This window comes from Thamnophis elegans, chromosome 1, assembly GCF_009769535.1.
Source record: "Thamnophis elegans isolate rThaEle1 chromosome 1, rThaEle1.pri, whole genome shotgun sequence".
Taxonomy (NCBI): domain Eukaryota; kingdom Metazoa; phylum Chordata; class Lepidosauria; order Squamata; family Colubridae; genus Thamnophis; species Thamnophis elegans.
In genome coordinates this window covers 180,465,891-180,482,667 of record NC_045541.1, presented here as the reverse complement: position 1 = coordinate 180,482,667, position 16,777 = coordinate 180,465,891, and the positions used below count along the sequence as shown (strand labels likewise).

Below are 16,777 nucleotides of genomic sequence, written 5' to 3'. Positions count from 1 at the left end.
TTTGGGGAAACTTTTCCAAATCTTACCATTCTGACCTGAAAGTATTTTTTGTTTTTATAGTGTTACGTTCTACTGCTTAAACTATTTTACTTATGCTAAATTGTTTCATTTTTTTTATTATTATTATTCTTCCAGGCCATGGAAGATACATTAGCCAATAAACAGCAGACACGGGTTCTACCCTCATTACTCACAGGGGAAAGGTAGTTAGAGGGGAATGGCTGGCTGTGACTCAGTCAAGCCTGTATGTCTTTCCTGAAGGGAAAAAAAAAATCCCTGCTGTTTCAAAATGCTGTGCTAACAGAAATTAAAAGTTGTAATGTAATGCTGTTAATAGAATGGCATGTTTTGCTTTCTTTTAAAAGGCCAAATCTGAATATTTGCCACAGTTTGTTATTTGAGATTTCACATTGGGTAAAGGTAAAAGGTATCCCTGGGGTTTAAACTCCACTAGTCTCCTTTTCTAGGCCACTGAGCCAGTGCTGTCTGAAAATATTTGTGGTCATGGGAGCCAGCATGACATCACAGCGCAGAGCATGCAGCAAAACACAGAGCACTGTTGCCTTCCCACCAAAGTGGGACCTATTTGTCTACTCGCATTTACATGCTTTCAAACTGCTAGGTGGGCTGAGGCTGGTGATGGCAACTCACTGCATCACGTGGTGGTAGAACTCAAACCACTAGAGCACAGAGCTTCTCTGGCACCTTTTAATCCACTGAGCCACCGTGCCTCTTTACATTGGGAAGAGACCTACATTTGTCTATTATGAAATAGCCACACGCAAATAAACCGGTATTAACAGACTCAATTGCTACTGACAAAATGCTACATTGTTTGTCATTAGTCACTACAAATCTTTCTTAAATTAATCAACAGCCTTGATTACTGGACTATTAATACATTTTGAAAGAGAACTAAACTGCTTATGACTCATTGGGTCATCCTTTTATCAATAATTTATCTAGCTGTGGTGGTGCAGTGGTTAGAGTGCAGTACTGCAGGCTACTTCTGCTGACTTCCAGTTGCCTGAAATTTGGCAGCTCAAATCCCACCAGGTTCAAGATTGACTCAGCCTTCCATCCTTCCGAGGTGGGTAAAAATGAGGGGCCAGGATGCTGACTCTGTAAACTGTTTAGAGAGGGCTGTAAAGCACTGTAAAGCGGTATACAAGTCCAAGTGCTATTACTATTGCTATTGTATTGTGTTATGATTGCAGAGTCAGCCCGGAGATGTGCTTCTGGCCTTTTAAAAGCTATTGGCAGACACTCTTGCTCAGTAACTGAGCTATGAGACTGCAATTATAGCTCTACATTTGCTAATGATTCTACATCCAGTATAACCTACTTAGCAGTGCAAAAAAAGAAAAAACAGCAGAAGAAAAGTGGGAAGGAAGCAGTCACCATAGGAACGCTCAGACTGCTCAGGAATGGAGCACCGAAACTACTAATTTATGGAAGACGGTTCATAGGAGAGTTGAAGCCTTATGTTGTGCAAATGTTCTTTCGGTACCAGATGTACAATTTTGCAAAGGAGAGCAAACCCATCAGCCGCTCAACCTGCCAACGTATCTTCCATAGGAAAAAGGTACAAGATATCCACCCTTTGTTATTTATGTTGTTGTTCAGTCACTGTGTCTGACTCTTTGTGACTCATGGGGCACAGCACACCGGGTATCCTCTGCCCCCCATTGTTTCCTGGACTCTGCCATCTAACCATCTCATCCTCTGCTGTCCCCTTTCTCCTTCAGTCTTTCCCAACATTGGGGTCTTCTCCATGGAGCCCTCCTCTTCTCATTGGGTGGCCAAAGTATTTTGAGTCCCAAAGGTGCTTTTTCAAGAGGCTATTTCTGGTTTTCCTTTGAAGACTTTTTTTGCTTCTCCTCCAAGAAGCTTCTTCAACTTCTTTGATGAGAAGATGAAAAAGCTTCTTGGATGAGAAGCGAAATGTCTTCAAAGAAAAACCAGAAAGTCCAGTTGCCTCTTTAAAAAAGAAGTTGCTAGATCCCTATTAGTGCTCCTTCCTGTCTTTTTCTCTTTGATCTTCATTCTCGCTCACATTAGGTCACATAAGTCAAATAAGAAAACAATGGCCAGAATTGCAGATGAATTTCAACTTCTCTTATAGCAGTGCTTCAGAGATAAGTCCCGCTAAATGCTTTCCATCACCTTAGAGGAGAAACCCCTATTAATTTTTTTACAATTATGAGTGGGACATGGATTGAAAATCACTACAGGTAGTCCTCCACTCACAACCACAATTCGGAGCAGAATTTCAGGCGGTTGCTAAGGTGAATCATACCTGATTTGACAACTTTTGTGCCACAATTCTTAAATGAATCACAAAAATCATTAAGTGAGTCATGTGGTCATTAAGCAAATCTGACCTCCCACAATGATTTTGTGATCACATGACCCAAGATGTTGCAACTGTTGTAAATACATGCCAGTTGCCAAACACCCGAATTTTGATCAGGTGATTATGAGGATGCTGCGATGATCATAAGTGTGAGAACTGATTGTAAGTCACATTTTTCAGAGCCATTGTAAACTAAATAAAATAGAATAGAATAACAGAGTTGGAAGGGACCTTGGAGATCTTCTAGTCCAACCCCCCTGCCTAGACAGAAAACCCTACACCATTTCAGACAAATGGTTATCCAACATCTTAAAGACTTCCAGTGTTGGGGCATTCACAACTTCTGGAGGGAAGTTGTTCCACTGATTAATTGTTCTAACTGTCAGGAAATTTCTCCTCAGTTCTAAGTTGCTTCTCTCCTTGATTAGTTTCCACCCATTGCTTCTTGTTCTACCCTCAGGTGCCTTGGAGAATAGTTTGACTCCCTCTTCTTTGTGGCAACCCCTGAGATATTGGAAGACTGCTCTCATGTCTCCCCTAGTCCTTCTTTTCAGACATACCCAATTCCAGCAACTGTTCTTTATACGGTTGTGAGAAGCTGGCAGGAAATTGCCTTCCAACAACTGTGTGATTTAGTTAATGACAACAACCAGGACGGCTTTAGGACCACTGCTTAGCAATGGAAATTCCAGCCCCAGCTGCCATATACGCAGAGGACTACCCGCATTTCTTTGAAAGCTCAATTCAAAAGTTGCAATTTGCATTCTTATTACTTTGGAAGTTTATTGCTTTGATGGTGTCCCTTCCTGATGTCATTGGCTGAATTCAGACCCATGTTTGGAAAATGAGTTGCCCTTTTTCGCCCCCTTACCCGGTCTCACCTTCCGTGCCATAATTAGCCCTGAGGGTTTATGTTGTACTTTGGTGACCACCCCACCGTTGCCAGCTCCCAGTTCTGAAATCCTCTCAAAATCGTCGTCTTTCAGTTCTCCCACTTTGGCCTTCTGGGTGAGAAAAGCTTCCAGGCGTTTCTTCTGCTGCTCATCCAGCTCCAGTTCTTCCAGTTTTTTCTGGAGGTCAACAAGGTGTGCTCTAAGGGAAAAGCGGGTGAGACATCAGATCTACGTAATACACCACTGTATGCAACGGAGTGAGGCAGCATGGCTGTTTACTACTATTTACTAGTGAACTTAGAAGGCTGTTAGAATGACTTGTAGGAAAATCACCTGGCTCCCCATTTCCCAAGTTTATATACAGGTAGTCCTCAACTTATGACTAAAATTGAGTCCAAAATTTCTGTTCTTAAGTGAGGAATTTGTTAAGTGAGTTTTGCCCCATTTTACGACTTTCCTCTTCACATTTGTTAAGTGAATCACTGCAGTTGTTAAACTAGTAACACAGTTGTTAAGTGAATTTGGTTTCCCCATTGACTTTGGTTGTCAGAAGGACGCAAAAGGGGATCACATGACCCTGGGATATTGCGGCCGTCATAAATGTGAGTCAATCGCCAAGCTTCTGAATGTAAATCACGTGACCATGGGGGTGCTGCACTGATTGTAAGTGTGAAAAATGGTCATAAGTCACTTTTTTCAGTGCCATTGTATCTTCTAACAGTCACTAAGCGAACTGTTGTAATTTGAGGACTACCTGTACAGTTAGTCTTTGACTTATAACCATTAAGTAACTGTTTTTTCACACTTAAGACCATTGTAGCATCCCCATGGTCACAGGATCAAAATTCAGGTGCTTGACAACTGACTCATATTTATGATGTCCCTAGGACACCTGATCCCCTTTTTTGACCTTCTGACAAGCTAAAGCAATAGGGAAGCCAGATTCACTTTAAAACCATGTTACTAATTTAACTGAGTGATGCCCTTAACAATGGTGGCAAGAAAGGTGGTAAAATTGGGCAAAACTCACTTAACAACTATCTTGCTTAACAATGGAAATTTTGGGCTCAATTGTAGTTCTACCTGTATGGAAGACTGTTCAGTATTTTCATAGTTCTGTGCTAGGTGGAATTCTAATATTCAGTTGGCTACGAGGAACACCTATTTTCTCAATCTAAACAAGAAATTCTCCAAGCGGACTAAACAAAATGTGGATAGGGGTTTCCAAATATATATTGTCGGTTTTATTTTTTTAAAATTCCATTTGACTTTTTTAATGTACTGTACATTGGGATTATTTTCCTTTTTTCTTCTTGGTGCTTTTAACAATCCCCTTCTAAACACCACAATCTTGCCTATTTCATCTCACTGATAGCAGCTTCTTCCAAATCCTTTCGTTCAAGACGATTTCAGGCCCTTTTTCACGCAGGCAACTATTTACTAAACAAGCTCCTTCTCTCCCCGCTGCCTGCCATCCCCATCCCCATGCCCATGCCATTCCACTTCCACACTTTGCTTCCATTTAGCAGCATGTGATTTGCGGATGTAATTTTGAATTGCAGCGCCCTACACTGTGGCATCTACATTATGGATGGCAGTTTAAATTCACTGAGCTTCTAACTCAGGTTAAGCAGTATTGAGGGAAGGATTAACATCATTATTCATTTTTTAAACTGTTGTAATCTGCACAATGGGTTTTTGAATTACGCAGACTTTAAAATCTGTAAATAAAGAGATGGTCACACTTCATAGGGATAAAACTAAAAATCTCCAGTTTCTGGACTCTTAACCCTTTATTCAGGGACTCATTCACTCAACAGAAGACTCACAGACAAAGCTTGACTAACTCAATCTCTTTGATGCAGGCAAGAATGAAGTCTTATATGCAAACAATATTTGAGTACTATAGTACACAAGTATCAAAAACCTGTATAGGTCTATGTTCCAGGGAAAAAAAACTTATTTTTTTCCTCTCACGTTTCCATATCAATGGTTATTTGAGGTATCTACTGTTGACCCCAGAAGATACCTAAGCTATGTTAACATAAAGGTTCTCTTCAACATGGGAACAACTGGGTTAAGCTGTACTCCTGAAACCAAAATGTCTTAATATTAAACCTCTCCAAGTCTATAAATAATTAGGAGTTTCTCCTGTGGAAATGCCCACTTTGTGGAGTCTTTATTATCTCAGCTCAGTGCAAGTTTTACATTTACTGTATCTGCAATTTTATGCATATTTATTCAAAATAAATCGATCAGAATTGAGAGTTGCTATTTTTAAATAGGAGTCCATTGACTTGTCAACTTTAAATTTTTTTGTTTTATTTTAGAAGACAGGGGGCAGTCCATTTGGATAAGGGGAAAATATTCCTTTAGGAAAAAGAGAAAAACTGAACCAAGCTTTTTTTTTTTTAAGGAAAAAGAAAAAATGGAAATACGAGAGGATAGACAATAAATTATGTAGCCTGGTGTTTCCCAGTTCCCAGCTCTTAAGTTTCAGAAGTTCCTTAAGTTCCTCTCTTCCCATTTAAAATATGTCCTGTTTAAAGCATCTGAGTCCATAAGTACTTTTATAAAACATTGAAAATCTTTTATAGATGTTTTGCTGAAAATGGACACAAATAAACTGGTGATTTGGGGGATTGCTAATTAAAAGAAGTTACATACGTGCAGGAAGGAGAGATAGCTCTTAAAGCCATGATGGCGAACCTGTGGCACGCAGGGCCCTCTCTGTGGACATGCGCACTGTCGCCAGCTGGCCAGCGCACATGCATGCGACGGAACCCGGAAGTGCAGCTGGTTGCCGCATCCATGCGCACTGATCAGCTGCTATCTTCTGGGTTTTGGTGCTCCGGCGCACGCACACAGACACACATACGCTCCTGTTTTGGCACTCCGTGCCAAAAAGGTTAGCCACCCTTGCTCTAAAGGGTGGGATAAAAATTTGTAATTGTTGTAATGAAGATTGGAAGTGGCTCTAATTTTTCTTTTCCTCTCCTGTTTCTTTCTCTTCCATAGTCTCTACTTTTTATCATTTGTTCTTAGTTATCTTCTAATTAAGCAAAATCTTTCAACAAAAATGACAAAAGTATCTAAAGCGGGCAGAGTTTTCCTTGTGCATTGTTTCTGCTGTTTTTCTTTTCTTTTTTTCCCTACAGTTGATTCCTCTTCCACACACAATTAATTTTCCTTACATTTTATTCACACACCTTTAGCAGTCTTTGAACACTACTCTTCCTTTGAGCTGAATCCCAGTGCTTATAGCAGTTATTTTGCTATAATAGTCTCCATTACTAATATGTACATGTAATTTCCTGATCTATTTACACAGCTCTTGAAAGGACACACTATATAGTCAGCTACCCCTTCATCAAGCTGGTGTTTTTCTGCAAAACTGCAGCATTTCCACCAGTCTATCTCAGTTTCTTTAAGTATCACTGCTCCTTATTTTATAGTCTCCACCCCCCCGCCAATTCATCATTCTTTCCTCCAAATATACTCAACAGATACTATTTTTTTTCACTTGGTTTCCCGTGAAAATCAATCAGTTCATTTTTTTTAAAAAAAAAAAACAACAATCCCCAATCTATTAAATTTCCATCCCATTTGCAGGCGATGGACCTCTGGCATACATCATAAATGTGTGGGACTGAAGTCCCAAGTTCAAATCTCTATTCAGGCATCTTACCACTCATAAAGGTCACAGACCATGAGTCTCACATAGTAGTCCTTAACTTACAACAGTTCATTTAGTGACCATCTGAAGTTACAACAGCACTGAAAAAGGTGACTCGTAGTTTTTCACATTTATGACCGTTGCAGCATTGTCACAATCACGTGATCAAAATCCAGCCGCTCATATTTATGATAGCTGCCGTGTCCTGAGTCATGTGATTTTGCGACTCTCTAAGCAAAGTCAATGGGGAAGCCAGATTCATTTAACAACTCTGTTACTAACAACTGCAATGATTCACTTAACAATTATGGCAATAAAGGTCATAAAATGGGGCAAAACTCACTTAACAAATATCTTGCTTAACAACAGAAATTTGGGGGTTAGTTGTGGTCCTAACCCGAGAACTACCTGTATGTTGAATGTTTCTTAGGTTGTTGAGATGTGACACTGAATTTGGACAACACTATGAACAACAAAGAACATTTTAATAGTATGCTATGCAAATCCAGTGAGGATGTCTTTCTATGCTTCAGTATGTCACTGAGTAACTCATGGCTAAATTAATGAGGGATAAGCAGGTTATGCAAATACACCATAATTATACGAGCGTAAGGGCGAGTTATGTGAGACACACACACACATTAGGTTTTAAGCTCTCTGAACAGAGATTTCCATAAACAGTAAAATACTAAAATTAATGTACACACAGATATATACTGCATATTCTGAATTTTTAGCTTAGATGGTGTATGATTTTTGTGAAAGTGCCTTGTGTACCCTCACAAACTAATTGCCACGAGGGACAACCAATTCCCCAAATGGCTGTAGCTAGTTATAGATTGCAGTTAAAAACAGCACAAGAATCTGAATAGATGGTGGTCCTAGTTAGTCATTTTCACATTCCCAACTGTTCAAAGTTGTTACAGGAATAGCATTAGAGTGAAAGCCATTGGGGGGGGGGGGGGAGAGAGAGAGAGAATGCCATTACAGCAATAGTACCCTGAACACCTTGGATAAAACTATGTAATAAGAATTATTGCTATTCAGTTCTTTTATTATTGGCTTTAAACTACTGCTCATCTTTCCACACAATTTCTCTACTTGATACCCTCAATTCTTCCTAATTTCCTTTCCCTACTACATTATATGTACTCCATTTTTTAAATATTTTATGACGCACACCCATTTTCCGGACTAATACTGATTCTCACTCTCCAACATTCATTTCTAAATTATCAATTGTACAGAAGCAGATTAATGAATTATTTAACTTAACATGGGTCACTACCATACTAATATAGATCATAAGAAAAACTTTTGCTGTATCGGAGAAGAGACCCTCTCAGTGTCGCATCCTATATGGATTAGGGGCCAACCACACACGTTTCTGGAAGCTAAAAATACAGGGAGGAGACTGTTCTTTTCCATTGTCACTTCTCGGCAGCTGGTAATTATTCAAGCCCGTGAATCTTGATATTATTCCACTACAAAATCAATAGCATTCTACCAATAATTTGGATTTCCAATTTCATGTAGTCCATGAGTGTCCAACCTTGGCAAGTTTAAAACTTATGGACTCCTCAGCCAGCATAGGGAATTCTGGGAATTAAAGTCCACAGGTCTTAAAATTATCAAAGTTGGATGTCCCTGAGCTAATTGTTTTTAAAAATAATCTAAATGGGTGATTATCATTATAAATGATGTGATTAAAGCATAATTTGCATATGTGTACATGTCAGTAATGGTTTTCTCTTCGCAACGGGTTTGAAACTGGGAGCACTCATGCACAGCGGTTCTGCGCATGCACAGAGCGTCCATGATGACATCTGGGTGGGTGGGCGGAGCCTGCTGCTGCTGCCACTACCAGTTTAGCTGAACTGGGGAGAACCAGCAGAATACCACCTCTGGTACATATACATACGGACACTCTTCTATTTTTTTTATTTTATTTTAAATAACATTCTACACAAAATTCCATGCAGTTTCAAAGAATGCCTCTTCCTTCCATCAGTAATAGGGCAAAATGCTTATGTTTGTCAACACTTTCTAAAAATGTAGAAATCTATATCTATTAATGTAAATATGAAGTTATGCAACCTCTAAACACTGTACTTTTAATAGCATCACTTAGAAAAATTAATCAGTGGAACAACCTGCCTCCAGAAGTTGTGAATGCTCCAACACTGGAAGTGTTTTTAAGAAGAGATTGGACAACCACTTGTTTGAAATGGAATAGGGCTTCCTGTCTGAGCAGGGGGTTGGACTAGAAGACCTCCAAGGTCCCTTCCAATTCTATTATTCTGTATTATATTCATCCATTCTTTTTGATAATTGCCCACATTTCTATATAGCCTTCATCCTTTACATGGATAACATCTCTCATTACAATTATTCCTTTCCAGGTCATTGACAGTTGTTCCTCACCTCAATAATTAACAACACTTCAACATTTATGAAAAACAACATTTCAACACAAATCATTCCACAAGTGAAGTCCTGAATGTCATTGCTGTCAGCCCAACCTTCATTTCTATTCTTACAGATCTCTTCAGTCCACACCTCACTATGGACCTTTTCAAGGCTAAAACCTTAAGTACACTTTTTTGGAAGTGTGGCCCATTGGATTAGAAAGTCAGCTTCTAAATAAATATGCAATGTATTATTATTTAAACACCCAACACGCTCTTTCTTCTGCCTTCCCAGTCATTACTTTGCCAGTCCATTCTTCCTCTTACACTGTATCAGTACTTCAATTATAATAAATCATTTCCCCAGTTCTTGTTTTGTAATATTTGTAAAATGCATTTTAAATATTGCTTTAATGCCTCATTTTATCTGAACAAGCATGGTCTGGAAGAACATTTCATTTATTAAGGGGCTTGAAGAATAACATGCCATATAAAATAGGCTGAAGGAAAAATAAAAACAATCTTTAAAACTAGGTAAGTTATTTCAGCTTTTCAGCCTTTAAAGAATGAACTATTGCTTCTCAGGCATAACATTAAATTGGAATAGTGAAACCAGAATTTATTTGGAGAGAATTTTCCCAAGATTATTTTAAATTTAAATACTTTAAATTCTTCCTGCCAGTACTCCAACCTGATCAACCAAATGAGGTCCTACAGTCTGGTTCTACCTTACGATAACATCTCTATTATCTGTCAAACATGATAGGAAGCATTCCATTCTCCAACATTTGTTCATCAGGAATTACAACTTGACTTCACCCACAACTTTGGTTGATTACACTATAGACTGAGAAAGGGAAGGTAGAGATGCTGTTTTCTTTCAAGAGATGTATCCAGCACAATCTTCCTCCTCCCTTAATTACCAAATATTCAGCCCGCCAGTATGATGATAAAATGGCCTGTTTTCATTGGTTTTTAAATGAACTGTTATTTGATTTTTAAAAAATCTTTTCACCAGGTCTAGGAGGATATTGCATCCCTTCTCTCAGTCCAAGCTCTTCACAGAATATAGAATAATAGAGCTGGAAGGGACCTTGGAGGTCGTCTAGTCCAGTGTTTTTCAACCACGGTGCCGTGGCACAATAGTGTGCCGTGACATAGTGTAAGGTGTGCCGTGGGAGAATTACTTTATATATAGTCAATATAGGGACAGAGTTAAATTTTTTTAACATTTTCTAATGGTGGTGTGCCTCGTGATTTTTTTTCATGAAAAAAGTGTGCCTTTGCACAAAAAAGGTTGAAAAACACTGGTCTAGTCCAACCCTCCTGCCTATGACAAGAGATCCTATACCAATGATGGTGAACCTATGGCACACATGCCACAGGTGGTACGCGGAGTCATTTGTCAGGGAACGTGAAGCGCTGCCCTGTCCAGTTCATCTTTTTTAAAGCCATTTTTTGCCCTCCCCAGGTTCCAGAGGCTTTATAGGAGCCTGGGGAGGGTAAAAAGAGCCCCCCCCGCCCCCGTTGAGGCCCTCCGGAGGCTTCATGAGCTTCCCTGAACCCTCCGGAGCACAAAAAAACAGGCCTACGGGCAAACCGGAAGTTCGGGAACAGACTTCCAGTTTGCTCAGAGGGTTGTTTTGACTGCTTTGGAGGCTTCAGGGAAGCCTCCTGAATGTCCCTGAAGCCTCTGGAGGGCTTCCGGGAGGGGGAGGCTGTTTCCGCCCTCCCCAGGCTCCTATAAAGCTTCTGGAGCATGGGGAGGGCAAAAAAAGCATGAAAAAAATGGGGGGAGCACCTGTAGTGCGCGCATGCGCACTGGGGGATCGCACATTGCATTATGGGTGTGGCACACCTACACACGAAAGCCCCTGCACTCCCCCCTCATGGCACGTGAGCCAAAAAAGGTAAACCATCGCTGTCCTATATCTATAGGCCAGCGATGGCAAACCTTTTTTCGCTCCAGGGCCATAAGCAGGAGAAACGCAGGGGGGTCGTGCGCGGGTGTACCACACCCGTAATGCAATATGCAACCCACCTCAGCATGCATGACAGGCGCTCCCCACCCCTAGTTTTTGCATGCTTTTTTCGCCCTCCCCAAGTTCCATAGGAGCCTGGGGAGAGCAAAAACAGCCTCCCCTCCCCCCCCCCCCCAAGGCTTCAGGAGCTTCCTTGAAGGCTCCAGAGGACTAAAAACAGCCCTACAAACAAACCGGAAGTCTGTTCCTGAACATCCAGTTTGCCTGCAGGGCTGGTTTTTTGTGCTCCGGAGGCTTCAGGTAAGCTCCTGAAACCTCCAGTGGTCCTTTGGGAGGGGGCAGGGGACGCTGTTTTCGCCCTCCTCAGGCTCCTATAAAGCCTCTGGAGCCTGGGGAGGGTGAAAATGGCTTTAAAAAAGGCTGAACTCAGTTTGCCAGCGCGCGAATGCACGCTGGCCAGCTGACAGGGCAACACCTTCCATGCCCTGACAAATGGCTCCGCATGCCACCTGTGCCAGGTGTGCCATAGGTTCACCATCCCGGCTATAAGTGATCCTATTGTCTAGGAGATCCTATATATCATTCTAGTCCCAGAGGGGTCCTTGGTGGTTTTCTTGCAGACATTTTATGATCCAAGCTAGGTAACATCATTCAATGCTAGAAGGGAGTCAGGTTTATGGATGGAGAAGGAGGTGGGGAGGACAATGGCTGTGGGTTGCTTAGTGCTCTCTGAGCTTGGTGGCTTTCTTGCAAGTATTTCATGACCCAACTAAGTAACATCAGCAGTGCCAGAAGAGAGCTGGGGTTGAGGAGTGGAGAAGAAGAAAGGAGAAGGGGAAGGAGCAAAAGGAGGGTAGCTGTGGGATCCTCGGTGCTTTCTGAGCTTGGTGGCTTTCTTGCAGACGTCTCATGACCCAAACCAGGTAACACCATCAGTACCAGTCCATTTATTTATCCCACTTTGACTCCTGAAACATCTGCAAGCAAACCACCATCCTCAGAGCCCCCTCCCACCCCAAGGACCCCTCATTTCGACCCTGAGCTACAAATATTCTCCTTTATGACAATCCTGAGCCTTCTCAGGGCAGAAGAACCTGACCTTATTCCTCTTTCTCAGGGGGCGCATCCTAATGCCTCCATCCCCGCCACCACCACCCCCAATCCTTTCTCCACCCCTTCCTGGACCTAACTAGTTTCTATCCTTGGCACAACTACAATCACTAGTTTTTCTTTTTCTTTCTTTCTCCCCTCCCCACAATTACTTGCATAAGGGTTATTCTTTATACTCTCTATGTTGTTTGTATTTTCTTTGTCATGGATTGCACCAGTGAAGCTAAAACCAATTTTGTTGTATACATGATGTACAATGACAATAAAACTTGGTTGGGTTCTGCAACCCAACAAGACAGACACAGACTTTAGAGGATAATCAGAACTGCAGAAAAAACAATTGCTAGCAACCTGCCTTCGAGGATCTGTACACTGCATGAGTAAAAAACAAGGGCTGTAAAAACATCTACAGACCCCTCACATCCTGGACATAAATTGTTTTAACTCTACCCTCAAAACGACGCTATAGCATTGCACACCAAGACAACTAGACACAAGAACAGTTTTTTCCTGAACGCCATCACTCTGCCAAACAAATAATTCTCTCACCACTGTCAAAACATTCACTAAGGCTACATTACTATTACTATTAGTCTTCTCATTGTTCCTATCACCCATCTCCTCCCACTTATGACTGCAGGACTGTTAACTTTGTTGCTTGTATCATTATGATTTATATTGATATGGATTTTTTCCCTATGACTATCATTAAGTGTTGTACCTTATGGTTCTTGATGAAGGTATTTTGTCTTTTTATGTACAGAGAGCATATGCACCAAGGACTTGTGTGTCCAATCACACTCGGCCAATAAAGAATTCTATTCTATTCTATTCCTTCCTTCCTTCCTATTACTATTAGTCTTCTCCTCATTCCTATCAACCATCTCCTCTCACTTATGATTGAAGGACTATAACTTTGTGATTTGTACCCTCATAATCTATATTGATATTGTTTCCCGATTGCTTATTTGCACCTGATAACTATCATTAAATGTTGTACCTTATGATTCTTGACAGAATGCATCTTGTCTTTTTATGTATAATGAGAGCATATGCGCCAAGGACTTGTGGTGTCCAATCACATTTGGCCAATAAAGAATTATATTCTATTATATCTTTTTTCATTCTTTTCTCTCCCCACCCCTAATTACTTGCATAGGGATTATTCTTTACACTATTTATGTTGTTTGCATTCTTTTTGGTCATGGATTTTACACCAGTGAGGCTAGAACCAATTTCGTTGTATACATGGAATGCGCTACCTGACTCCGTTATGTCCTCAAAACTAGTTTAATAGAAAGAATATAGCAATAGCAATAGACTTATATACCGCTTCATAGGGCTTTCAGCCCTCTCTAAGCGGTTTACAGAGAGTCAGCATATTGCCCCCAACAATCTGGGTCCTCATTTTACCCACCTCGGAAGGATGGAAGGCTGAGTCAACCCTGAGCCGGTGAGATTTGAACCGCTGAACTGCTGATCTAGCAGTAGCCTGCAGTGCTGCATTTAACCACTGCGCCACCTCGGACGCAGAAGGACTAGGGGAGACATGATAGCAGTGTTTTAATATCTCAGGGGTTGCCACAAAGAAGAGGGAGTCAAACTATTCTCCAAGGCACCTGAGGGTAGAACAAGAAGCAATGGATGGAAACTAATCAAGGAGAGAAGCAACTTAGAACTGAGGAGAAATTTCCTGACAGTGAGAACAATTAATCAGTGAAACAGAAATTGCCTCCAGAAGTTGTGAATGCCCCAACACTGGAAGTCTTTAAGAAGACGTTGGATAGCCATTTGTCTGGAACGGTATAGGGTTTCCTACCTAGGCAGGGGGTTGGACTAGAAGACCTCCAAGGTCCCTTCCAACTCTGCTATAGTATAAGATTGTATAAACCCCACAGCTTCAACCTTAAAACTGTCTACCGTGGACCTCCCTCTATTCCTAATAGGTCCGTGAAGGGGTGGGGCTGCATAAGAGCACCAGCGTGCCCTCCGTCCCTGTCCTACTGTCCCTATTTTATTTGTAACCATTTCCTTTGTTCTTATTCATGTTTCTGCTTATTTGTACCCTCTTGACTATCCCTAAGCGTTGTATCTTTTTATTCTTGGTGAATGTATTTTATTTTCCTTTTATGTTCACTGAGAGCATCTGCACCAAAGACAAATTCCTTGTGTGTCCAATCACACTTGGCCAATAAAAGAATTCTATTCTATTCTATGCTTACTCTTATTCCTGTTGTCTTGGACATGAGTGACAAACCAAATAAATACAATACGATGACAATAAAAGCTATACAGTACTGAAGGCGAATGAAGTCTCTCTCCACCACCACCAGCCCGGTTCCTCCCAGCCACCCACCCCGCCTCGGGCTCTGCCTTTTGGGGGGAAGACCGATGCCCCCCCACCCCCACCCCAATCCAGCCAAACAATCTCCCCGTGTTCATGGCTTGGGATGCTGCTTCTCCGAGGACCGACGGGCAGCCACCATCCCCTCACCGCGGTTCCCACACATTTACCTCAGCCCCGAGGAATGATTTACCTCATTCACCTCAGACCCTTTCCATGAGGAAAATCCTCTCCCCCCCCCCTCTCCGCTCGCCCTTCCCCTCAGCTTTCCCCTCAGACCCATCTCCGACCCTCGCTCGACCCCCCCCCCCACTCACTCGGAGCCGTCGCCCTCGGTGGGGCTGGGTCCCTCAGCGATGGTCGGGGTGATGTTGAGGGCCGGCGGCACCAGTTTCCTTTTAGCCGGCATGGCAGCGGCGGAGGACGGCGTTCCCGGTTGCGGCTTTTTAGCGAGGGACCCGCCTCAGAAGAAGAAGCAGCAACAGCAGCGGCGACGGCGTCGTCGTCATCGCCCGGCTTGGCCGCCCTAAGCGAGGCCGAGGCTGCGCGCGAGGCCTACCCCAAAAAAAAAGGAAAAAAAAAAAAGAAACCACCCTGAGGGGAACGCGAAGAAGGCGAGAGGAGGAGAGGAAGGAGGGGGGCGTGGCCGAAGCGCGAGAGCGGGCGCGAGGCAGAAGGGGCAAAAAAAAAAAAAAAGTCTCCGCCCAACCAACTCTCCGCCCCGCGATTGGCGGAGGCTCTCGACGCCACCTCGCGATTGGTCGGCTCTCCCGCGAGGGGAGGGGAGGCAGGCGCGCTCGCGCGAAAGCCCCTTCTCTCGATTGGCCGGGCGCTGGAAAAGGAGCCGGCCAGGGATGCTCGCGCCCGACCTGCTAGGGAAACAGCTTCACCCTCGCGATTGGCCGAACGGCTTTAAAAGAAGTGAGAGATAGGCGTCGAGTTGAAGAGATGCATGCGCAGAAAGCGGGGAAGGGGGGGAAAACGGAGGAGAAAGGAGTCTCGCGAGAATAGACCTCAGAGAGTTTCCCCCCCCCTCCTCCTGAAAGCAAGGCTGACCCCAACAGCCGCAGGAAAGGTTGGCGCATGCGCAGGGCGATTGGAGGAGCGAGGCAGGGAAAAGAGGCGGGAAAGGTGGTGCTCTTTTTTTTTTTTTTTTTTGGCGCGAGGGCGGCAGCTCGTCAGTTGAAGCCGACCCTGAGGCGAGATAATGGCTTCTGTTGCTGGCTTCCCGTGCTGTGGACAAATGTCAAAGAGGACATTTGTTTTTAAAACTCTCGTCAAAACCAGGGGTTAGACTAAACCCGCTCTTGGCCTTGGTTTTGGCTTCCAGAGAAATGCTTCATGAGGAAATCTAGAAACTGAGTCATGGCAACTGGTTTTCTTTTTCGGTTTGAGACGTTTGGCTGCTTACCCTTCTTAATCATGAGGGAATGTTCCCAGGGAAGATACTCCCGGTTGGGCTTCATATAGAAAAAGGTATGTGCTGAGGTTGCATTATCGCTCCCATTTCTTACTCAACCTGGATGCTGAAATGGTCATGAGGAAGCTTGATCTGGAAGAATCAAAAATGGGCGGAAAGGTGGGTGGAAGAAACGTCAACAATCTTCGATGTGCTGATGATTGAACCCGTCTCAGAAATCAAAAGACAGCCTGGAATATGTGCTCAAGAAAATCAAAGAAGAAAGTGAGAATTGTGGTTTCTTCCTGAATATCAAAAAGACTGTGGTCATGGCCATTGCAAGGAAGGGGAACATCAAAATAGAAATGGATGGTGAAGAGAAAGAATGTCTGGAAAAATTAACTTTCCTAGCATCAACATAGCTCAAAATGGTGAATGTAGGGTCATGTGGTTTCCATTTTGTGATCTCAGGTGGCTTCCAAAAAGCATAGTCGGGGGCTAACCTGATTTGTTTAATGACTGATTCACTTAACCACTGCAGTGACCTGTTTAACAATCATGGCAAAAAAGGTCATAAAATCTGGCATGATATATTTAAAAATTGCCTTG

At 42.6% G+C, this 16,777-nt stretch overlaps 1 protein-coding gene across 1 annotated transcript in view; it reads right to left on the bottom strand.

Moving 5' to 3' along the window:
• The window catches only part of MAP2K2 (mitogen-activated protein kinase kinase 2), a 41,438-nt gene extending 26,032 nt beyond the window's left edge, over window positions 1–15,406 (bottom strand). The window contains exons 1-2 of the mRNA XM_032236085.1: window positions 15,087–15,406; window positions 3,238–3,448 (exon numbers count right to left, since the gene is read on the bottom strand). Of these exons, the coding sequence (XP_032091976.1) occupies window positions 3,238–3,448; window positions 15,087–15,178 (303 nt within the window). The 5' untranslated portion in view covers window positions 15,179–15,406. The remainder of the gene's footprint in view (window positions 1–3,237; window positions 3,449–15,086) is intronic.
• Between the last annotated feature and the right edge of the window lie 1,371 nt (window positions 15,407–16,777).